Source organism: Poeciliopsis prolifica, unplaced genomic scaffold (genome assembly GCF_027474105.1).
Source record: "Poeciliopsis prolifica strain line A6 unplaced genomic scaffold, Auburn_PproV2 SCAFFOLD006, whole genome shotgun sequence".
Lineage (NCBI taxonomy): Eukaryota > Metazoa > Chordata > Actinopteri > Cyprinodontiformes > Poeciliidae > Poeciliopsis > Poeciliopsis prolifica.
In genome coordinates, this window is record NW_026562381.1 from 18,801,346 (window position 1) to 18,826,290 (window position 24,945).

A 24,945-nucleotide genomic window follows, 5' to 3' on the forward strand; every position below is an offset into this window, starting at 1 on the left:
TAAAGATCTTTCTACTTACTTTGTATTTTAATTTGTTTTATTTCGTGTCTTATGAGCCGCTGAAGCTGAAAACTGGACTGACATCTGATTTATCGGAACCGGAAGCGGTGCGCAGGTTGGCGTCTCTTATTGTGAAAGAGACCGGAAGCTGCAGCAGCTTCATATTGCTGGTGACTGTTTTCCTCCGGTCAGAGCGGAGCTTCTCCTTCCAGATTTCCCAGTCCGACACCAGCAGCGAACCCCAGAGCCGGACCAGAACCAGGAGCAGGACCAGAACCAGGAGCCGGACCAGAACCAGGAGCCGGACCAGAACCAGGAGCCGGACCAGAACCAGGAGCCGGACCAGAACCAGGAGCAGGACTGGACCGGATCAGAGGTGAGAAAGTCAGAACCAGTTTACTGATCCTAGGAGGGAGGCAGCGGACCGAGCCGGTTCTGGTTCTCAACTCATGGGGCAGAACCGGAGCAGGCTCCGGGTTCAGTCAGAACCAGAACCAGAGCAGGTAAAACCCAGATCCTGACAGGTCCGGTTCTGGACGTCTGGAGCTTGTTGGTCTGCTGACAACACCTGCACAGGTGAGGGCGTGGCCTCGGGCTCTGACTGCAGGTCCAGTTCTGGTTTCTGAGCCCAGGTCAGTCAGAACTCCTTCAAGGTGTGAGTCCAGTCTCTGGAGGAAGACGATGATGAAGAGTCAACAGGTGAACCTGCAGCAGTCTGTGTCGCAGCCAGTCTGGACGCCTCTGACCGAAGACACGCTGATAGACACGACGGTCAGAGGTTTTATGAAGTTTTTGATTTTATGAGGAATCCCTCTCGTCACCTCCAGAGGTTCCACAGTCAGAACCAGAACCAGAACCAGAACCAGAACCAGCCTTCTTTGGGTTCTGGTTCTGCTGTCAGCAGATCGAGCATCTGCAGCATCTCGTCTTGTCTGGTTCTGTGGGTTTTCACTCTGTGGGTTTACTCCAGAATCTGTTGAGGTTCTGTTGAGGTTCTGATGAAGTTCTGATGAGCTCCATTACTCTTGAACAGAACTTTCAAGATCCTCCATTTGGGGCAGTCTGTGGTTCTGATCCGGGCTCTTGGATCAGTTCTGGAAGCTGCAGGTCCATCTTAACTGACTGAAAAGACTGGGGCAGAACCAGAACCTGGAGGAGAACCAGAACCAGAACCTCCAAACTGCTTCCATCACCGGATCAATGGTCCGATCGGCCAATCAGATCAGCAGAACCGCCGCTGCCGATCACATGACCGAACTGGAGGTCAACGGAGGACCCAGACCCAGCAGCTCCAGAACCAGAGGAACCAGTCTGCAGGCCGACTGCTCTGGCCCAGTCCTCCCAGTCCTCCCAGTCCTCCCAGTGTGTGTCTCCAGTCGCTCAGGAACAATCGGTGCTCTGTTCTCGGTGGAACAGCGTCTCTGTTGTTCTGTCTGTCCTCTGAGCCTCGCTGGAGCTCCAGTTCACTATTCCCAGTACTCCCAGTACTCCCAGTACTCCCAGTAGATACCCGGAGCCTCACACCTGACATCTCCAAGAGGGTGGAGTCAGAGAAACACCTGGAGGTGAGGAGGTTCTGAACCGCTTCTGTAGACCAGAAGGTTCTGCTGTTCCGGGTTGGAGGCTTCAGAACCGGATCAGCCGGCTCGGATCAGGACTGGACTTTCCCAGGAATCCTGGTGATAACTCTGCGGTTCTGATCCGATCAGGGGTCGCCTGCGTAGAGGACGTCCTGACCCGGCCCGGATGCATCCTGTGTTTTGTTCTGCTGCAGATTTACGGATTCCAGATAAGCAGCGGGGGCTGGAATGACGGGAATGCTGCTCCTCAAGCGGGCCGGATCGGGCCAGGCCGGGTTCGTCTGTCAGAACCGACTGGAGCCTTTGTGGAGAAGTATTCACACCCTAATCCAACAACTAGTCTCCTCCGCCCATCCCAGAGGATAAACTTTGACCCTCTTATTAGAGGGCTTTCCAGCCTGTTGAAGGTCAGACTGCAGCATCTTGAAGGGATCTCACTCTGGACTTTGACTAGGCCACTGAACTTCCTTCATAATGTTTTGGATCTGCTGCAGGGTAAAGAACCGCCTTCAAGGTTCTATCGGTTAGAACCGTCCTGGTCCTGGTTCTACAGCCAACTCTAATCACTGTCAATCCACACTTCCTGCAGGCTGTTATGGGGTCAAAGGTCATTGTTTCAATAGCCCAGGTAACACTACACCATTTGTTGCTCCGGTTTGGACCTTGACAGAACCTCAGAACATTGGTTCTAAGATTGTGTCTAGCAGTAACCGATCCACCGCCATGTTGGATCGTCTTGGTCTGTTGAATGAGAGGCAGCCAATCAGAAAGCAGGAGACATAAGAACGGAGGGGAATCCCAAACAGCCGCAGCCGAGAGTCCGGTGGACATCAAAGGTGAATGTTTATTCATCCAAAGTTCCCAACTGGTTCCAGTTTACCAGGAGGGAACCTGGAGCCGCAGCTGCTGATTTTAATATCTGCTGATTTTAATATCTGCTGATTTTAATATCTGCTGATTTTAATATCTGCTGATTATAATCATGCCTCTCTCTCTTCATCCCTGCTAACTTTTCACCAGTTTGTCAGCTGCTCCAGCAGAAAAAACTAAACTCTGGATTTGTTTTATGCTAATGTCAAGGACGTTAACGTGTGGGGAGATCGGACCGTGATCTGGTTCCTCTCTGCTCTGAATATGAGGAATGGCCTGTTGGGAAGATGGCTGACAGGAATCAGAAGAGGCCCCTGATCGGATCGCTCTCTGCCAGCCTCATGGAATCAGTGCTGCGATTTGAGTGACTGACAACATAAACCATGTGGAGGATCAGATTGACCTTTGGCCCTTTGTCTGTATTTGGAGTTTCAGTCCATCAATCTGAATTTTGGATCTCGGTTCTGATCCGATCCTTCCAGCTGCGTTTGGATCTGGAAGTTGGATGGGAGTGGCGTTTCCTCGTTCTTCGACTCTCACCAACTTCCTGCCTCGCTTCTTGAGTATTCTCACGGACACGGGACTCCAGCTGTTCTGGGGTGCGACCCGGAGGCTGGACCGGGTCAGAACCTGGCAGTAAAAGTTGTGTGTTTGGGCCTGAAGCGGCGCTGACTCAGCCCGTCCTGTGAGCGTCTGACTAACAGGCAGAGAAGCTGCTACAGACTTCCTCTGCTGCTTTTAGACCACGACTTCCTGGCCGCTGCCAGGGTTCTGCTCCGGTTCTGCCAGGTCAGACGGGTCAGATGCGGGGCTCTGAGACCGGTTTGGGCCCATTGACCCGGTACCAGTAGAAGGAACTAGTGTCTGGAATGATCCACATGCTGAAACCCGCTTCCTGTTCACCAGTGCTGGTGAGTTCCTGACAAACCGGCAAAGGTCCGGGTTCTGGCTGGTCTGGATCTGAGTTCTGGCCCGGTTCTGGCTGGTCTGGGATCAGAGCAGCTGCTGCGGTCTGGATGAGGGAAAGGTTGAGAGGAGGAAGTGGCAGTGACTCACTTCCTGCTGGGCTTTGTGTTCTCGCTGGACCTCGCAGCCGACCTCGCTCTGCGGATATTTTTGTTCTCATTGTTCTTTTCTGCTGCTGCTCTCTGGTCCTCTGACCCAGAAGGTTCTGCTGCAGGGGAAGGTCTGACTGGGAGCAGGTTCTAGATCAGAACCTGCTGACGGAGAACCGAACTGGTTCTGATCAGGCACAGATTCTACAGTTTCCCCTCTATGGACTCGGACCTGCAGCGAGACCCGGTTCTGACCGAAACGGTCTGTGGATCCGTTGCATGTTTTTGTTTACATCTGGACATTTTGTGAATTTGCACAAAGCTGAATTTGGAGGAAAAACTGGAGATGTTGGAATGATTAACCAAAATAAACAGCATTACTGGGATTCTAACATTTTCTTGCTCTTTGCGTCGGCTACGCTATACGCAGACCTGTTGCCATGGCAACTGACTTTTAACAGCTCCACTAGTTTCAGGATTTCAAACATTGTGATTCTAACCGGGTGATCGCTGTGCTAGCTTAGCTAGCGTTACTATAAATTGATTAGCTCATTTAAACACCTGATTACCTGTCAGTCGGTGTTTAGGTCACATTTTTTTCTTTTTACTGAACTGGAACTGAATTCTGCAGCTCATCTACATTTTAAGGTTGTCACAAGCGAGCTAGCTAGCTAGCTAGCTAGCATAATTGACCTATTTTCCTCCCCCTTTTTTTCTTAAACTTCTTCCTCACCTTGTTATTGAGCTATTGCCCTGTAACCCATGTTTTTATATATCAGGCGCATGAATATTCAACGTGTTGTAAAGACAACTGAACAGCTAAAACTGATGCTAGCCATCACTAGCCAGCAGACATTTGGCCTTCAGCAGGAAGCTGGGCGGAATCTACTGCGAGACGCCACACTTTCCAGATCTCTGGTTGCAGCAATAATTTCCTTCCATTTGAAAGTTCTACTTAAGCGCTTATCCATCGGTCACAAGAAGCCAACAGAACCTGACCTGAGTGCACTCTGGTACCACTGGTGCTGGGCCCGATGGACCTGCAGGAAGCTGCAGGTTCTGCTAAGTTCTGTTAGGCTCGTATGGAAATAGACGGATAGGGGAGTCTGAAACTAATTCATCACAAAATCAGTACCATTCATAATTCCAAAGCCCTTTTGCTGCTATAATACTGAACAAATGAGCTGAACATAAGTGATATTTACAGTTTTTAAATCTGATATTTGTAGATTTGAATCTGTTCTTCAGGTTCTGCATCAGATTAATGTTTTTCTATCCGTGCATCTTTCCAGAGTTTCTCTGATTATTCATGGAGTTTCTTCAGGAATCTGGACTGTGGATATTGACATAAGCTTTAGCTGCTACATGAGCATTCATATACTAACATCTGGATGCCATATGTTAGCATCCAGATGCTAACATGTAGCATGTAACATGTAGCCTATGATAAGTTATCAGGAAATGATGAACTTCGGAACTTGAAAGCATTAGCTTCTGATAGGCTAACACCCAATCCGCTAGTCAGACTGCAGTTACTTATTGAAATCACTTTGCGTTGCTATGTTCTTGCAACTTTGCCATCGCTGCTAACAGCTTCCAACACAGCAGCCTTTTCTGGCATCCAATCAGATCCACTGAAGTAGAAATGAACCCAGAGAAGCTGCTTCCATCCAGATGTTATCTGTGCATCACATTTACGGTCGTACCAGAAACATGCGAACACAAAGGTTCCGTCTCAGGGTTACTGCATAGAAGAAAAAACAAACAAAACACAACAAAACTTTCAAGATGCTATTAAATGAATTAATTCAATTTAATGCTCACAGAAGTTCTACAGAACAAAGTGCTGGAAGGTTCTGCCTCAGTCCGGTCCGATCCGGCCTGTCTGCAGCTGAGCAATCGCATCCTACAGCCCACTGACACACACACACACGCACACACACACACGCACGCACACACACACGCACACACACACACACACGCACGCACACACACACGCACACACACACACACGCACACACACACACGCACACACACACACACACACACACGCACACACACACACACCGGATGCAGGGAGTGCCTCTGAGGATGTAGCTCTGGGCTGCAGGGCGGGTCGCTAACAAAGGAAGACCTGTGCTGTGTTGGTTCTGGTTCTGGTGAGGAACTGGGCCGCTCCTGGACGGTCCTGGAGCTGGAATGTCCTGAGGTCATGTCACTTCCTGTTGGGTGGAATGTTGTAGGGTTCAGACCCTGCTCTTGCTCCACAGAGGTCAAAGGTCGGCTGTGTCTGGAGTTTCTGTGACCGATGAAAACAGATAGAAGAACTGGAAGAACATCTGAAAAGTGTGGCGTGCCCTTAAAATCAAGTCTCTTTACTCTGAAACCTCTGAAGAAATTTATTGCAACAAAATGATTTCGGTCCAGATGTTGTGGTTCCCAGGGTAACGGGTCGGTTCTGTCTCCCTCAGATGAGCGCCTGCCGTCCGGCCTGGCTGTAGGTCCGTGATGGCCGCAGCGCCTCCTGCTGGCGGAGGAGATGAAGCCCGGTCCAGACTCCATGCTGGTCACCATGGCAACGCTGGACGGAAGCTCAGCGGTTGAAACCTTCCTGGCCTCCATCCACCTGGACAGGTGAGGCCGCCGCCATGCGGCAGTCCTGTTACCCTCAGACACCACGTGACCTTCAGCGTGACCCCTGCAGGTACCTGGACACCTTCCGCCGAGCCGGCCTGCTATTGGCCAGAGACTGCACCCACCTGGACCATGACGCTCTGGTCAGTCTGGGCGTAGCCGCCACGGGACACAGGAAGAGGATCCTGCGCCTGGTCGGCCTCATCCGGCGGCGGGAGGCCCAACGAGCCAATCAGAGCGCAGCTCTCCCGTGTGACCCGTCGCAGGAAGGAAGCGTCGCCGCGTCGCGCCAAAGCGCTCGCACCAGGAAGCGCAGCCGGCCTGGACCGCAGGAACGGCCCAGCCATGAAACCCGTCCCCAAACCCAGAACGGTCTTCAACCGCCGCAGGACGGCGCCGGTCCAGTTCAGCACTGCACCGGACCCGGCGGCGCCAGCGGACCGCAGGCTCTCCCAGGAGTCCATCTGCTTCACGGTGCTGGAGGGTCTGACGTCACAGGCCACGCCCACACGCCAGGTGGGCGGAACCCGGCCCGGCCGCAGCCTCTCTCTGTCCGACGCGTCCGGGTCGGTACCGCCCGTCCCTCCGAGGCTGAGCCGCGGCCCCGCCTCCTCCCTGACTCCGCCCCCCTCCTCTGCAGAGAGGCGACCGCTATCGTCTCTTCCGGGCCGAGCAGGAAGTTTGGACGGTACCAGACTCTCTGGGGCGTCGGGTTCTGCCGGAGGAGGGAGCATGGAGATGGTCTCCAACGAGATCTACTGGGGCACCAATCCCAGCTCTGCTGCCCCCAGTGGTGGGAGGAGTTACTGCAGCCAACAGGCCGCTCCGCCGACACCGCCCAGAAATCCGGACCGGAACCAGAACTTGGACAGGAACAGGTGGGTCTCCAGAGTCGGTGCTTGCTCTATGAGGCTGCTTGTAAGGTCAGACACTGATGTTGGACGTGGTTTGAGGTCACAATCATTTTTTCTTTATCGTTTTGAAGTTTTAACACAAAAACGATGATGGAGACAAAGAGACTTTATAACATTAGTGATGATTTGGCTTTTCAGCGGCAGCACTCTGAGCAACAACTCCTCAGGATCCGCCAGAGGTGAGTCCAGGTTCTGGTGGTTCTCAAACTTTTGGATCACAGCAGAACCAGAGCCTGACCCAGTCCAGTCTTTGTCCTCTGATTTCCAGCCTCCACAGACGACCCGGAGGAGATCAGTCCGTACTGTGAGGCCGTTTTCCAGAGCCGGAGGTCGCCGCCCGCCTCAGAGGTGAGACGCCGAGCCCCGCCCCGCCCCGCCCCCACCTGCTGCCTCTTCCTGTGCTGACCGACCGGTTTGTTCTGCAGAGCGACCGGAGCCGATCGATGGCACAGAAAGCCGGGCAGAGGAGGGGAGAGCCGCTGAGGATCATGGGTAAAGCTGAACAAACCAGAACCAGCAACAGGTTCTGCTGGACCACCAGAACTGGGAATGTTTTAGCTCCTTTCAGTCATAGAATTGGGTCATCTGCAGGGATTCCTAATCCAGTTCACCAGAACCTTCTCAGAACCACAGCTGGGCCGAACACCCAGATCCGCCTTTCCTCCAGATCAGGACTGAATAAACCGGGCCCATTTATCAGATCAGGTTCTGACCCAGAGAGAAGCTGGGTTTGTGGTTCTGAATAGCGATCCGGGTCAGAACCAGATCACCAAACTCCGTTTCCCCTGCAGGAGCCACAAGTTGTCCTGGACGCAGCGGCTGTCGCAGGCGTTCCTCTCCGGAGACGCCCCGGGCGAAGCTCCGCCCCCTGTCCGCTGCTTCCCCACTGAGGCAGACGACGACCTCACCATCTCGCCCTACGCCAGCTACGCCTCCCTGACGAGAGAGCCCCGCCCATCATCAGCGGCTGCCTGGACAAGCTGTCGCCTCAGGGGTGCGTTTGATTTATACAACTGGGAGGTGCTTCATGCATAACGTCCAGATTTGATTTGACACCAAAATAATTCATCTGACATAAATATTTGAATTTCTCATCAGCTCCCTTTGTCACTGAAATTTGCTAAATAAATAAATTCTCCAAACCGAAGCAACGATTCCTGCTGAACGCTTCTCTCATCGCCTCCATGCCAACCCAGAGGCATACCTGCTCAAACTGGGCTTTGTTTTTCTCACCTGGCTTCACAGGTTGTGTGTGTGTGTGTGTGTGTTCAGGGGTCGGAGGTCATCGGTGGGTGTTGTGCTGCGTCTCCTCCTCTTTGCTCCTCCCTGTGTCTCCTCCTGCCTGTGGAGCTGCTTCTCCTCTTCCTCCTCTTCCTCTTCTGCTCGGTGTGTCTGTCCTCCTCAGGCTGTGAGGGCGGGACGGGGGGACGGGGGGGACAGGGGGCCCGGGGGGGCGCTGCCTTTGAGTCGGAACCAGAGGTCGTGTCGGGTTTGGGTCGGCCCGTTAATCCAGATGTTTCTTTCTTTCAGGAATTATGTTTTCCAGAAACGTTTTGTGAAGTTTGACGGCAAAAATCTGATGTACTTCGGCAGCGAAAAGGTAGGAACCCTGTCCGGTTCAGGTCAACATCTCCGGGTCAAACCGGGTCATTTTGGAGGAACTTTCCAGAAAATAAAACAAAGACATCAACAGACAAAAAGAACCGTTCTGAGCTGTTTGGTTCAGGAATCTCCTGACATCAGCTCTCCAGCTGCTTCAGGTGTTTGACCTTTGACCTCCCCTCTGTGTTCTTTTAGGATATCTACCCTAAAGGAGTGATCCCATTGGCTGCCATCCAGATGGCCCGCCCAGCCAAAGACAACAAGTTTGAGATCGTGACGAGTCACCGGATCTTCGTGTTTCGGACCGATAACGAAGGTGAGACTCGCAGACAGGAAGTGAACGATTCTGCTTCCTGCCGAAGGTCCATTTGATACATCTGGTCTGCTTTAAACTGACAGATCTATTCACGAGTCATGTTTCCATCTGACTATCAGGCAACTTTGAGGAAAATTTGAAAACTTTCAAAAATGAACAAAAAAGTGAACTAGTCGTGATGTCATCCGATGCTACTACTTCCTGTAAGTGGAGGTTGCTAGCTAGCTAGCTTAGTTCCACTGTGGTTCCTACATTAAGGTGAAGACCCACCAGTAGATGGCAGCGTTTGCTTCGTCACAACTTTTCCTGAAAATGTTTCACCTTTAGTGAATAAATGGTGCTTCCAGGAAGTTGTAGCAGGCAGCCATCTTGGTAGGTATCCATAACCATCATGACAGATGCTATTAAGTTGTTATGGCAAACAGAAAACAAGCTCCATTCTGTGTCTCATCCCAAAGCCGCCATTTTGTTTATTTCTCTTCATTGGTCAAAAGTGTCGATGTATTTTGTTTTTGTTGATCGGGAGGCCATGATTCAGGTGTGCTGAGTTTGCCTACCAAGATGGCGGATCACAGTGGCGTGGATCACTTCTTCTTCATGGGAACCATCTATAAACTTATCTAGATTTATAGAATTTATTTGGTCAAAAACCACCTGAAACCAGGAATGTTTTCAACATTTTTCCACTTCCAAATACGGTGGTGGCAGCATGATGATGTGGGGCTGCTTTCCACTGTGAATGTGTAAGAGTCCAAAAATGTTAATTGGTCTCTAAAGTCTTGCTAGGTGTGTGTGTGTGTGTGTGTGTGTGACCTGTCCAGGTGACCCCGCAGCACCTCCTGACCTGACCTGATTCTCAAAGAATCATGAGACCCAAATTCAGACTGAAACTGAAACCGAACCGTTTGGGGGCGGAGTTTAAAAACCCAAGAGCTCAGTTGCTTCCTGTTTCTGCTGTTGCCATGGTGATGACCGCTTCCTGCTGTGCCGTGGCAGCGCTCAGGCGGCGTTGGGTGGCCACCCTGCAGGAACACGTCCGGGACCACCAGGTGTTTGGGCGGCGCCGCTTCGGACCCGGATCGCACTGCCAGAAACACGGCGCCCTGGAGCTCAAAGGAACCAAGTCCAGAGTTTACGCCGCCATCAACACCGACCAGATCTGGCTCCACAAGAGCGAGCAGGTGAGCCGCCCCGCCGGCAGGTGAGGACGGGGTCAAAGGTGACAAGAATTGATGCAGTCGCGTTCTGGTCCGGTCTCTCTCCGCAGTGCTTCAGGAACGGGATCGGCATCACCGTCATCGAGGCCCGCGGAGCGACGATCCGGGACGGAAACACCGGAGCTTCGACCTCATCACGCCGTACAAAACCTTCAGGTAGATCCCCTCCCCAGGTGAGGTTCTGGTGACCCGGCTCACATCAGACCCTCCCTCCCTCCAGCTTCACAGCCGAGTCGGACCGCGACAAGCGGGACTGGACGGAGGCGCTGCAGGAAGCCATCGCCGAGACGCTGTCGGACTACGAGGTCGCCGAGAAGATCTGGTCCAACCGGTCCAACCGGACCTGCGCCGACTGCAAGGCCCAGAACCGGACTGGGCCTCCATCAACCTCTGTGTGGTCATCTGTAAGAACTGTGCAGGTAGGCCCAGTAGAGCAACTTCTGGGTCAGAACCGCCTGATCCTCACGATAGGATCAGGCGGTTCCTACTCCTGGTCTGGGGTCAAAGGTTATGTTATGGATAAACATGGAAGTCAAGTCCTGTGTGTGTGTGTATCCGTGTGTGTGTGTGTGTATCCGTGTGTGTGTGTGTATCCGTGTGTGTGTGTGTGTATCCGTGTGTGTGTGTGTGTATCCGTGTGTGTGTGTGTATCCGTGTGTGTGTCGGCGTGTGTGTGTGTGTGTGTATCCGTGTGTGTGTGTGTATCCGTGTGTGTGTGTGTATCCGTGTGTGTGTGTCGGCGTGTGTGTGTGTGTGTATGTGTGTGTGTGTGTATCCGTGTGTGTGTGTGTGTGTATCCGTGTGTGTGTGTCGGCGTGTGTGTGTGTGTGTGTATCCGTGTGTGTGTGTGTGTATCCGTGTGTGTGTGTGTATCCGTGTGTGTGTGTGTATCCGTGTGTGTGTGTCGGCGTGTGTGTGTGTGTGTATCCGTGTGTGTGTGTGTATCCGTGTGTGTGTGTGTATCCGTGTGTGTGTCGGCGTGTGTGTGTGTGTGTGTATCCGTGTGTGTGTGTGTATCCGTGTGTGTGTGTGTATCCGTGTGTGTGTCGCGTGTGTGTGTGTGGTGTATCCGTGTGTGTGTGTGTATCCGTGTGTGTGTGTGTGTATCCGTGTGTGTGTGTGTATCCGTGTGTGTGTGTATCCGTGTGTGTGTGTGTATCCGTGTGTGTGTGTGTGTGTATCCGTGTGTGTGTGTGTGTGTATCCGTGTGTGTGTGTGTATGTGTGTGTGTGTCGGCGTGTGTGTGTCGGCGTGTGTGTGTGTGTATCCGTGTGTGTGTGTGTGTATCCGTGTGTGTGTGTGTGTGTATCCGTGTGTGTGTGTGTGTGTATCCGTGTGTGTGTGTGTCCGTGTGTGTGTGTGTGTATCCGTGTGTGTGTGTCCGTGTGTGTGTGTGTGTGTATCCGTGTGTGTGTGTCGGTGTGTGTGTGTATCCGTGTGTGTGTGTGTGTATCCGTGTGTGTGTGTGTGTATCCGTGTGTGTGTCGGCGTGTGTGTGTGTGTATCCGTGTGTGTGTGTGTGTGTATCCGTGTGTGTGTGTCCGTGTGTGTGTGTATCTGTGTGTGTGTGTATCCGTGTGTGTGTGTGTATCCGTGTGTGTGTGTCCGTGTGTGTGTGTATCCGTGTGTGTGTGTGTATCCGTGTGTGTGTGTATCCGTGTGTGTGTGTGTGTATCCGTGTGTGTGTGTGTGTGCAGGGCAGCATAGGAGTTGGGGACGATGGTCTCTAAGGTTCAGAGTCTGAAACTGGACACCAGCGTCTGGAGCAACGAGATCGTTCAGGTGAGCCTCCAACATCCGTCCAGCGGGTTGCAGGTTCTGACCCGCTGGAGGAAGTTCTGACTGTGTGTGTGTGTGTGTGTGTGTGTCAGCTGTTCATCATGCTGGGCAACGATCGGGCCAATGACTTCTGGGCGGCGCGCCTCCCTGCGTCTGAAGAGGTGGACTGTGACGCGTCGCCGGAGCAGCGGCGAGATTTCATTACCCAGAAGTACCGAGAGGGCCGGTTCCGCCGGGCCCACCCGGCGTTCGGCGGACAGGAGGAGCTGCTGAAGGTCAGATTGGAGGGGTTTCCCTGTCACACCTCCAGGGAGGCTGCTTCTTTATCAGGCTGACGAGCTGCAACATGTTTGTGGGTTTGTGACCCGCTCGGCCGGCAGCGCTTTGTCCACGGCAGCGAACGCCTCGTTCTCCGTGGTCCCGCAGGTCCTCTGCTCCGCCGTCTCTGAGCAGACGCTCCTGAAAACCGTCACTCAGATTTTCTCGGAGGCGGCCCGGCTCACCGGCGACCCGGACGACCTCCAGCGGCGGCGGCCGAGCCCGGCAGGTGAGGCGCCTCCCGGTGCCGTGAGCCCAGTCCGACCAGAACCGCTTGGTACAATCGGTTCTGGAGACTGCAATTAAAACTGATTACAGAAGATGTTAAGAATCAGTGACTGGATGCAAATAAAACCTTTTAGCCTCAACAGATAAACAGTTACTGACCAGCTTCCTGCTGGTTATTAACTAACTACCAACAGACGTTTATTACCAGTTACTAAGTACGAATTAATGATGTTACTGACAAACCGTTCACAACGATCGTTGCTAATGGTTACAGACAGGCGCTAGCGGTTCCTGGTGGTAACCAGCGGTTACCTGAGGTTACAGACTTGTTGCTGCGGCGACGCGGCGGCGGCACTAGCTGCTCAGTATGTGTGGTTTAGCCAGACTGACCGTCCTGACGTGATCCTCCTGAAGGACTTGGTCAGACACGCTGAGTTTAAGAGACCGCAGGGCGCCCCCTGGCTGCAGCAGGGAGCGTCACGGAGAGGCAGCGTGGTCCTGACGGGTCCTGACGGGTCCTGACGGGTCCGGACGGGTCGGGACGACAGAACAGGAAGTGACTGAACGGCCGTCTGGCTCTGGTTGCAGATCCCGGCGTGTACGACGAGATCATGCAGCCGTCCTTCATCCGGCTTCCTCTACAAGGCGTCTTCGCCCGGCAGGGGGACGCTGTCCAGGAAAACCCGGGAAGGTCGGACAACTGCTGAAGAACGAACCGCCGAGCGACCGGACCGGTCCGGACCGAACCGGTCCGCCTCCTGCTGTGGCAACAAACCCAATCTGTTCTCCTTTCAGACTTCCAGAAGTTCTGGTGCTCCGTGGACCGGTCCCTGGTTCTGTACGAGTCGGAGCACTCGGCCGACCCGTGCCTGCAGATCGACCTGAAGGACATTGTGTGTCTGGGAGTCGGCCGACCCGATTCCGCCAGCAACAACAATGGCTTCATCGACAGGTCGGTGCTCAGCTCCACGCCGCCCTGCAGGGCTCCGTCTGAACACAACGGTTCCGCTTGGTCCGATCCCGACGGTTCTACCCGGTCCGTCCTGCAGGTTCCGCTACCTTTGAGTTGTACGTGGCGTCGGAGAAGCTGTTGCTGTTCGGGTTAGAGACGGCCGACGAGCTGCACAGCTGGACCAAAGCCATCGGACAGGTCCGACCCGCCTCACGTCTTGGATTTGGTTATGTTGGGATTCGCAGAAACCAGAACAAACATTTCTGATCAGAGTAAAACCAGGAGAATGAGTCGATTCTGTTCCACTGTGGTCCGGCAGGCTGCCACGCCGCTCAGCTGTCACTGCCTGCTGACCAGGGAGTTGAGGGGTCGGGCTGCTGCGGTACCGGGCCATGTTGGACCCGCAGCAGTGGAAAGAGGCCTACTTCGTCCTGCAGAAGTCCAACCTATTCGTCTGTCCCCGGACCGACGGCGCGGCCGAAGACATCGTCAACCTGAACCGGCTGCAGGAACTGAGTCAGTGTCCAGGTTCCGGTTCCGGTCCATGTCCCAGTCCAGGTCCAGGTCCAGGTCCAGGTCCCGGTCCAGGTCTCGGTCCAGGTTCCGGTCCAGGTCCAGGTTCAGGTCCCGGTCCTGGTCCCGGTCCAGGTCTCGGTCCATGTCCCGGTCCAGGTCCCGGTCCAGGTCCGGTCCAGGTCCCGGTCCAGGTCCCGGTCAGGTTCCAGGTCCCGGTCCAGGTCCCGGTCCCGGTCCCCAGGTCCCGGTCCAGGTCCAGGTCCAGGTCCAGGTCCAGGTCCCGGTCCCGGTCCAGGTCCTGGTCCCGGTCCAGCTCCAGGTCCAGGTCCCGGTCCAGGTTCTGGACCAGGTTCTGGTGGTTTCAGTGGCCTGTCTGTGTTTGTGTTCTAGGTATCGCCCGAGAGTGAAAATCAGGAGAAGAAAGACGTCCTGGTTCTGGTGGAGAAGGGAAGGTGAGCCGAGGAGCGACCCGGCTCCACTGCGTCTCACCGGTTCTGTTCAGGTTCTGTCCGGTTCATCTCCAGTTGTGTTCTGGTCAGGACTCTACACCTGCAGGGTGTGGGTCGGTCCGACTTCTCGCTGTGGGCTCTTGGACATCCGGCGGGCGGCAGGCGGGAACGGGAACGCGCTGCGGGAGCAGCAGATGAGCCGCAACGACATTCCCATCATCGTGGACAGCTGCATCGCCTTCATCACGCAGTACGGTGAGCAGAACCGCTCTGGACCCGGCCGGCTGCAGAACCTCTGGGCTCACGGTTCTGGTTCCCGCAGGTCTGGGCCATGAAGGGATATATAGGAAGAACGGAGCCAAATCCAGGATCCGGCTTCTGATGGACGAGTTCCGGAAAGACGCGCGGAACGTCAAGCTGCGGATCGGCGACCACTTCATCGAAGACGTGACGGACGTTCTGAAGAGGTTCTTCAGAGAGATCGACGACCCGATCTTCATGGCCGAGCTGCATCCGCTGTGGCAGGAGGCAGCCAGTGAGTCCGCAGCGACAGGACTCTCCTCTAGGGGGCGCCGACTGTCAACAGCAACAATCTGGGCTATGACTATCACCTGAAAACAAACAGGGTTCCATTGTCAAAGTCATGTGATTTATTCATTTCTACACGTCACAGTTTCAGTATAAATATTCAAATAGCAAGTTAAATATTTAAGCTAAATGTCTCATTTCCAAACAAGTTGCCAATTAAATGTTTAGATCCGAGTTAAATATTTAGCTAGTGTAACGTTCTCTAGAATGATAAAAAACAAAAAGACACAGTTAGCGTCATGACTGAATATTCAGCCAGGAACACCAACTGACGCAGCTCTCACCCATAGGGTCAGATTTTACCAACCCGACCATGACAAACTTTATAAATTACATTTGTAGATGTTAAATGTATTTAGAATATTTTGTCAGGTATTGAACTAGAAAAATATGACCCCAAGTAAAAAAAAGTAATGAAGAGCTGCCTCTCTCGCACCGACCTCCATCAGCACTCCGCAGAATTCTGGTGAGGGAAGCCGCGAGAGCGCCTGAAGGACCCGTCGCATGCAGTTCGGCATCACACCACTAGGTGGCTCTAAACCGTGACATCACTCAAAAATCCCACCAGAAACAGACGCAACCTTCATTATTTGGGGAAAAATTCATACAGACAAATATACACTTTGCTCTCTTTTACACTAGCTAACTAGCTAAATATGAAGCTAGCTAACTAGCTAAATATGAAGCTAGCTAACTAGCTAAATATGAAGCTAGCTAACTAGCTAAATATGAAGCTAGCTAACTAGCTAAATATGAAGCTAGCTAACTAGCTAAATATGAAGCTAGCTAACTAGCTAAATATGAAGCTAGCGTGCTAGAGGATTCTGGGTTAGCTTCAACTTTAATGAAGTTGGTACCATGGAAACTGACCGCTTGGAGCAGTGAATCCTGATGACGATCCTGTTTTCGTCAGAACTTCCTCAGAAGCGTTCCCGGTTGGACCGGTACAAGGAGATGATCCGGAGCCTTCCTCGGGTCAACCGGACCACCATGGCCGCGCTCATCAGCCATCTTTACAGGTCGGGCTCTTCATCATCATCTGCAGCAGCAGCAGCAGGGACCCGGCTCCGGTTCGGACCCGGCTCGCAGGTTCTGACCCGGCTCCTCTTCATCAGGGTCCAGAAGTGCGCCGACCTGAACCAGATGTGCACCAAGAACCTGTCGCTGCTGTTCGCTCCCAGTTTGTTCCAGACCGACGGGAAGGGCGAGCACGAGGTGAAGATCGTGGAGGATCTGATAGACAACTACCTGGACGTGTTCGAGGTGATCGACCCGCAGGAGAACCGGAGGAGAACCAGAGGAGAACCGGCTGACCTGTGGTTCTGTTTCAGATTGACGAAGATCATCAGACTCAGATTGAACTGGAAATCAGCCTCATCACCAGCTGGAAGGACACTCAGGTCAGCACACACACACACACACACACACACACACACACACACACACACACACACACACACACACACACACACATGCAGACCAATGAAAAGGGAATGCAGCAGCAGCAGCTACAGCAGCTGCAGCAGCTGCAGCTGCAGCAGCAGCAGCTGCAGCTGCAGCTGCAGCAGCTACAGCAGCTGCAGCAGCAGCTACAGCAGCTGCAGCAGCAGCTACAGCAGCTGCAGCAGCAGCTACAGCAGCTGCAGCAGCAGCTACAGCAGCTGCAGCAGCAGCTACAGCAGCTGCAGCAGCAGCTACAGCAGCTGCAGCAGCAGCTACAGCAGCTGCAGCAGCAGTACAGCAGCTGCAGCAGCAGCTACAGCAGCTGCAGCAGCAGCTACAGCAGCTGCAGCAGCAGCTACAGCAGCTGCAGCAGCAGCTCTTCCTCTGAGGCGCTGCTGCCCATTTGATGTGATGCGTTGAACTTACAACATGGATGTCCAACAAGATGGCCGCTCTGGTCGTGGTGACGTCACAGGGTCACATTGGTGGAAAAAAATGTCCAGATTTTCCACAGATTAAATGTTGGAAAACCAAAAGTTTGGTATCTGGATGTGTGGGTTCTGCTGGGAGTTCTGATCCAGTTCTGTCTGTAGCTCTCTCAGGCGGGCGACCTCATCATCGAAGTCTACCTGGAGATGAAGATCCCCGACTGCTGCGTCACTCTGAAGGTAGCTCCACCCCTCCGCCCTCTTCAGCGCCCCTCAGATATGAGGCTATGACCTTTGACCCTGCAGGTGTCGCCCACCATGTGTGCGGAGGAGCTGACCAATCAGGTTCTGTACATGAGGAACGTCCCGGCTGGAGAGAGGGACGTCTGGATGACCTTCGAGGCCATCGAGGACGGACAGCTGGGTGAGAGAGCGGTTCCGGTTCCACCACCGGTCGGTCCAGTTTTAGCCTTTTGCTAAAAATATGGCCACTTTCTTTCCAACAGACGTTTAATAAATGAAGATAACAATCATGACCTGGCTGCCATTTTAAAGTTACTAAATGTTAACATGATCATTTGATGGATTAAATACTGACTGAATAAACACAAAGCGGTGGAGAGAGAAACACAAATTCTTCCAGTTCTCCATTAAGTGCGTTACTGCCGCCTTCGCGTTCCCGCCTTCGCAGCCCGTCAGCAGCTTATGAGCAGAAGCTTCAGGAGTCTGTTGAGTGAAGGGCAGGAATCGAACCCGCGACGTCCGTGTCGAGGACGAAGGCCTCCAAACGTGGGTCGTGTTTCTGTCTGTTTCTGCTTCAGCATGACCAGCAACGCCCCCTGCTGGACGGAGGCCACAGTAGAACATTGTAGGGATGTCATGAGTAAATCCAAAGAACCTGGTTGTGACATCATGAAGCCGGTTCTTCTCGTCCTGCAGAGCGTCCGCTGCATCCCAAGGAGAAAGTTCTGGAACAGGCGCTGCAATGGTGCAAGATGGCCGACCCAAGCTCCGCCCACCTGCTAGTGAAGAGGGTTCCTATAGGAGAAGGCCTGAACATCCTGACCTGTAGGTGATGCACCTGGATCCCCTGTCTGTCTGTCATTACCTCACCGCCCCCCCCTCCCCCCCCAGCCTACAGGTGTGATGTCATGAAGGTGGGGCTGCTGCGCTGCAGGGAGGAGCCTCCCAAGCTGCTGCAGGGGAACCGCTTCCAGGAGAGAACCTTCCAGATCCGGGACCACAAGCTGCTGCTGCTCAAAGACCGGAGGGTAGGCAGAACCCCCCGGCCTGGTTCTGACCCACTTTGGCCCGGTTCTGACCCACTCTGTGTCTCCCTGCAGAGCATCAAGCCAGAGAAGGAGTGGCCCCTGAAGACCATGAGGATCTACATCGGGATCCGCCGCAAGCTGAAAGCTCCCAGCAGGTACCAGAACCCGGAGCAGAACCAGAACCCGGAGCAGAACCAGAACCCGGAGCAGAACCAGTACCCGGAGCAGAACCAGAGTCTGAAACAGAACCCCTCTGGTCCAAAGCCAACTGTTCAGACCAGTCCAGTTCAGTTTTGTTCAAATGGATCAGAACCAAACTGGTTCCAGAACCGATTCTAATTGGCCTCAGAATAATGACCTCATTGCGGTCAGAACCAATGATCCGCTCAGATTTGGAGGAACCAGACCTGGTTCTGCTAAAGCGGACGCTGAGCCGGGATCAGAGACCTGGCCTGGGTTCTGGTTCTGATCCGGTAACAGCAAGCTGCAGCAGAGTGTCTCCATGGTAACGTGTGTCTCTGCAGATGGGGCTTCACAGTGATGTCAGACAAGCACCAGCTGTAAGTATCACCAGAACTTAGTCCTGACCCGGTTCTGTTCTGACCCGGTTTATCCCTCTCTCTAGGTTCCTGTGCTGCAGCAGTGAGGCCGAGCTGTGGGACTGGGTCACCAGCTTCCTCCGGGCTCAGGTAATTCTGCAGAACCGGAACCGGCACCAGAGCCGCTCACACCAGGTTCCGATTCTCTTCCAGAACGACGATCCGGGCCCGCCGGTTCTGCGGCGCCACTCCTCCTCTGACATCTCCAAGCAGAAGTTTGGCACCATGCCGCTGGTTCCGATCCGAGGAGACGAGAGCAACAGCAGCATGCTGTCGGCCAATCAGACACTGGTGAGAGGCCGGGTCAGAACCGGGACCGGTCAGAACCGGGACCGGTCAGAACAGGACCAAAACTCCTGGTCAGGTCTGAGGTTCTGTTTTTTCTTTTCTCCCGCAGAGGAAGCTTCACGACCGACGGACCCTGTCCATGTACTTCGTACGTTTTCAGTCCGAACCGTCTCTCTCTGCCGGTCCGAACCGGTTCTCTCTGCCGGTCCGAACCGTCTCTCTCTGCCGGTCCGAACCGGTTCTCTCTGCCGGTCCGAACCGGTTCTCTCTGCCGGTCCGAACCGTCTCTCTCTGCCGGTCCGAACCGGTTCTCTGCCGGTCCGAACCGGTTCTCTGCCGGTCCGAACCGGTTCTCTGCCAGTCTGAGACATGAAGCGTGAGAGTAGAACTGGAAGTGATCCATTCGTTCAGAACATTTTCAGTTTTACTAAAACCAGTTTAAACTCGGTTTTAATAAAAATAAGTTAAAGTAATTCCAACTCCAAATTTAATCTCAGTAATTTCGAAAGACAGGATTTTATTGTTACAGAAATCTTCACTTTAAGCATTTTTCAGTTTTTAATTAAAATTTATGTATTTTTTTTATCTTAATCACAAAAAAGTTTATATATAATTTGATTCTTTAAAAATTTTAAACTGAAGCACAATTTTAACAGTTGACATTTTGAAACAGTTGAACAGTTATTATAATATTTAAAGATGTTTGAATTCAGAACAAACCCCGGTGATGAAGCTGTGCAGAACTGCTGGAGGGTTCGGTACCGTTAACTTTGGTGGGGTTTGGTTCTGTCTGTGTCCAGCCCATGAAGATCCAGCAGGACTCGTTCGAGGAGCGGGCCGAGTCTCCGGACCTTCCGGAACCGCTCTACGAGGAGGTGGGGGACTTTGGCCTGCAGGTGCTGAAGTCTCTGGAGACCAGCTTCCGGTCCAGTCGCGTCGCAGAGACCCAGGAGGTTCCGGACCGGCAGACCCGGCTGGTTCTGTCAGAGAGTGGACATCTGGACCACGTGGCCCCCCCCCCCAGGGTCCGCTCCGTCTGCGGCTCCCTGGAAACCCTGGAGCGGAGCGGCAGCAGCAGCGGGGCGGCCTGCAGTTCCCCCTACCCGCCAGCAGAGGGCGGCGCAGACTGCAGTTCCCCCGGCCCGCCAGCAGAGGGCGGCGCAGACTGCAGTTCCCCCGGCCCGCCAGCAGAGGGCGGCATGCGGCTCGGAGTCTGCACGGCGTCCCAGGAGCTGCTGCTGCAGGAGCTGTCATCCGCCTTCATTAGGAGGAGCGAAGAAGAGGAGAAGCTGTATGACGTCTGAGGAAGGTCAGAACCTTCAGAGGACCCGGGGCCATCAGAACCACCTGGTCTGGTTCTGCTCAAACAGACCCACCAGAACCAGGCTGGCAGCATGACGTCATTATCATGTGACAGGAGGATGGGACAAACATCAGATGTTTGACTGTTATGGGTTCTGTTTGGATTTTCTGGGTCGGGTGGGTTCTGTTTGGATTTTCTGGGTCGGGTGGGTTCTGTTTGGATTTTCTGGGTCGGGTGGGTTCTGTTTGGATTTTCTGGGTCGGGTGGGTTCTGGTAGAACGGCTGAACGGCTCCAAGTTGCTGCAGTTTGTAACTTAATAAAAACAGCAGAAACGTTGGTTTGTTTGGGCTGCTAGTTCTGATTCTGATGTCTCGACCCAGGTTACTGGTCACATGATCCGGGTCCATCAGAACCGGGCCTGTATGAAGCTGTGAACAGTAAAGACCTCACTCTGTCTGATTCCGACTCATTTTACTAAACACACGTAGGGATCAGAACCGCTGACCCGCTCCGGTATCAGCAGCGGTAAAATTCCCGTCAGTCCGTCTTTGTTCAGTCTCATCAGCCTCCGTCACCACGGTGACAGGGAAGGCGGGCCCCGCCCCCACCTGTCCAGGTGCGTCGGCCTCAGGTCCTGCTGGGCTTCAGGCCGTGGATCTGGCCGCCGGCCCTCGGCGGTTTGTAGGCGGCCGACTTTCGGAGCCGCTCTCCTTTCAGCGAAGCGACGTGAGGCAGCAGCGGCGGCGTCCGCAGGCCGAAGCCGGCCGCCTCCGGGCCGTGAACCCGCAGCTCCACCCGCTCCCCGGACAACGCCGTCACGGCGACCCAACCTGACAGACAGACGACAGGCGGTCTGAGTGAGGGGATCGGAGCCAGCCCGGCGGGCGGGGGCGGGGCTTACCTGCTGACGACAGCGTGATGTCGGCGGCGGCCTCCAGGTAACCTCGACCCTCCAGGCTGAAGTCCTGAGGAACCAACGCAGGAAAGCGCCGCATCCTCTCCGACCCGCCTGCAGGCACCTGAACGCAGCACGGAGGCAGACATGACACATGGCGCCGTGACGGCCGAGGTCACAATGAGGTCACGTGACTCACCCCCAGCAGGGCGTGGCCAGCGTGTCGCTCGTAGACGCTGGCGGCTTTATCCAGACCGGTGACGTGAACTGGGACCAGACTGGAGGCCAGAACAGAAAACCAGCAGGACTTCCTGCCCTGCAGACGGCAGCCATTACTCAGGCGTCCGGCGTCAACCAATCAGCTCATTCACCCTCCGTCGGCGCCTCCCTACCTGCAGGAAGTCGATCCGGGCCAGCGCTCCGACAAACAGAGTCATTCCGGCTTTCAGGACAAAAGTCCGGGGAACGATGCCCGGGTCGGAACCACCGACCGGACCTCCTGGTCCTGCAGCAGATGGAGGATCTGAGGATGTCCAGAGAGCAGGAACAGGAAGTGGATTCAGAAAAACATTGTGAATAAAAGATTCAAAGATTTCACTTTTAAGATATGTAAAAAATGTTTTCCAATCAATTAGACAAATAATTTAAACGTTTTTACATTTATTATCATTTTTACAATAATTATCCTAAAACTCCACATTTCCTGGAATTGTTTTTTTAAGATCAAATATTTTAGTTTACTGGACGAAAAAAACATTTTAAAGTTATTTGAGACAAAGAGGAGCGATGAAGAGGAGCGATGAAGAGGAGCGAGGAAGAGGAGTGATGAAGAGGAGCGAGGAAGAGGAGCGAGGAAGAGGAAGGATGAAGAGGAGCGAGGAAGAGGAGTGATGAAGAGGAGCGATGAAGAGGAGTGATGAAGAGGAGCGAGGAAGAGGAAGGATGAAGAGGAGCGAGGAAGAGGAGCGATGAAGAGGAAGGATGAAGAGGAGCGAGGAAGAGGAGCGATGAAGAGGAAGGATGAAGAGGAGCGAGGAAGAGGAGTGATGAAGAGGAGCGATGAAGAGGAGTGAAGAGGAGCGAGGAAGAGGAAGGATGAAGAGGAGTGATGAAGAGGAGCGAGGAAGAGGAAGGATGAAGAGGAGCGAGGAAGAAGAGCGATGAAGAGGAGCGATGAAGAGGAAGGATGAAGAGGAGCGAGGAAGAGGAGTGATGAAGAGGAGTGATGAAGAGGAGCGAGGAAGAGGAGTGATGAAGAGGAGCGATGAAGAGGAAGGATGAAGAGGAGCGATGAAGAGGAGCGAGGAAGAGCGGCTCACGTCTCTCTCTCTCAGGATTCCCGGCGTGTGTCGTGCAGCCAGTGAACGTCTTTCAGATCGTTGGCGTTCGGCTCGTCATGTGACCGACGGCAGCTGGAGGAGAAGAACCGGGTTAGAACCTGCAGATGGAAAACGATCAGAACCCGATCAAACCCGATCAGAACCCACCTTCCTTCTGTGAACCTCCGTCTTCGCCAAACGCTAGGCTGTCCGGATCAAACTGGATCTCATCGGTTCTGGATCCGCCGGACCGGAACGTCTGACCGACCCGACCTGGACAGGCGAGCAGGTGATCAGAGACCCACCTGGCTCCGCCCCTCGACACCTGGCTCCGCCCCCTCCTCACCCACTAGGTATCCATGGCGACCGAGCCTCTGCAGCCGCCGCAGCTCGCCGGCCGGTAGCTCGCCGGCCGGTAGCTCCGCCTCCGTCTGCTGCAGCGCCTCCTTCAGGCGGTTCTGGCGCCGGAACATGCGGTAAGGAGTCGGGTTGGTGATGGGGAACTTCAGGAGCTCCAGAGTGGTCCCTGAACGCATCGCGGGGAGACACAGCGGGTCAGCCTGGCGCAGCGGCGGCCGCGGTTCTGGTTCTGGTTACGTACCGGGCCAGGGGGAGATGGTGGCCCTGCGCAGGGCGCCGGCGGCCGCGGACCGGCAGTAGTCGGACTCCAGCAGCGCGTTGAACAGCGTGGACTTGCCGGCGTTGGCTCCGCCCACCAGGAAGACGTCGCCCTTGTAGCTCCAGGAGCGCTGCAGGGCGGAGACCAGCGCCTCCAACCCGAAGCCCGTCTTGGCGCTGATCAGGTGGAGGTCGGCCACCTGCGGCCCGAACCCGGCGTCCCGGCAGCACTGTGCCAGGCGCCGCTTCAGGCGCTGCAGGTAGTTGGGCGCGTCGGCGGGCAGCAGGTCCACCTTGTTGCCCAGAACCACCACCTGCTTGTTGGTGCCCACCAGGTCCGGCAGGTCCAGAACCAGAGAGCCCGGCAGGTCCAGCAGATCCGCCACCAGCAGCACCAGCGCCTTCCGGGTTCGGACCCGCCGCACCACGTCCCGGTACTGGTCCCGGCTCAGCTGCAGGTGCAGCGCCTTGTGGTGGTGGGTGAGCAGGTGGCAGCGCTGGCAGGTGGCTCCGCCCAGTTTTCCCGCCGCCGTCAGGGCCTTGAACTTCTCGCTGGGCAGGAAGCCGGGCAGGTCGGCGGCTGCGCAGTGCAGCAGGGCGCCGCAGCCGGAGCAGCTGGTGTCGCTCACCGCAACGCCTGCGTCCGCCGTCCCACACACGCGGTGCTCGCCCTTAGGCTCCGCCCCTTTCCTCTTCTTCTTCTTCTGGGACTTTATGAGGCGCTCGTCCAGCGGGAAGTCCTCATCATGGAACTCCATGAAGGAGTCTAGACCCGCCCCCTGCGAGGCTCCGCCCCTCAGCACCTGCAGCTGGCGCTCCAGCGCCCTCAGGGGTCCGGTCCGCCGGTCAGAACCAGACCCAGAACCAGAACTTGAGGCGACGCGAAGCTGCTGCTCCTCGTCAGGCTCCTCCTCCAGTCCTGAAACAGGAGAGAACAAGTAGAGTCAGGAAACCCAACAGAACCGGCAGCAGAACCTGATTCCGACCAATCAGACACGTCCCAGGAGGTCAGATGATCACAGCGCAGGCCGGCTCTGTCTCAAGGTCCAAACGGCCGGTTCTGGCACATCAGAACTTCCTGATGTGCCAACAAATTATTCAGCGAAGAAACAACATGTTCTGACCATGAATCTGGCCTAGTCAAAGTCTAAAAACCAGCCTATAATATTTCTGGCTGAGTCTCCTGACGGAACCAGAACCTTCTGGACCAGACGGGTTCTAGTTCCGGGTTAGGAGGCTCCTGATTGTTTATGGATCATAGGAACCAGAACCGAGCCGAGATCCTTGACCTGAGGCAGAACAGTTCTGGAGATGAAACCCAATGAGAGGTCCAAAAGAACCAGAACCAACAAAACCGGAAACACATCCTGGTTCGGGTCATGCTAATGCTAAACAGTTCTGAAGCCGAGTCCAGAAGGTTCTGCAGAACATCTCAGCACCGGAACCACGCACCGGGTCAGAACAGCACCAGCTCCGGTACCGGAACCAGCAGAGCAGGAGGTTCTGTAGCTGCTCACCTGCACAGTCCAGGAACACGAACTGTTCGTCCAGGTTCGGATCCACGGTGCAGGTCCGGCCTTCGGCCCGGTGGGCCGCCGCGGCTCCGCGCGCCGCGGCCTCACCTGCCGCCGCGGAGCAGACGCTCCTCCACACCTGGCGGCGGAAACTCACCTGCAGCAGCTTCAGCATGCTCACCTCACCGTCCCCGTGCTGCTTCACTTCCTCAACGGATGTGACGTCACAAGCGTCACTTGTTTATTTT

General features: G+C 54.6%; 1 protein-coding gene and 1 pseudogene across 1 annotated transcript; one reads left to right on the forward strand and one right to left on the reverse strand.

Moving 5' to 3' along the window:
• The first annotated feature begins 180 nt into the window (after positions 1 to 180).
• On the forward strand, positions 181 to 20,687 carry LOC129360265 (arf-GAP with Rho-GAP domain, ANK repeat and PH domain-containing protein 3-like; annotated as a pseudogene).
• A 103-nt stretch (positions 20,688 to 20,790) lies between these two features.
• LOC129360266 (nitric oxide-associated protein 1-like) lies at positions 20,791 to 24,925 on the reverse strand. Its single transcript, XM_055030369.1, is given in 11 exon segments — positions 20,791 to 21,181; positions 21,253 to 21,370; positions 21,446 to 21,562; positions 21,639 to 21,718; positions 21,721 to 21,769; positions 22,566 to 22,592; positions 22,595 to 22,658; positions 22,730 to 22,838; positions 22,912 to 23,091; positions 23,167 to 24,102; positions 24,701 to 24,925. Coding segments are annotated over 11 exon segments (2,055 nt in total). The 5' UTR covers positions 24,873 to 24,925; the 3' UTR covers positions 20,791 to 20,978.
• Positions 24,926 to 24,945: the final 20 nt, after the last annotated feature.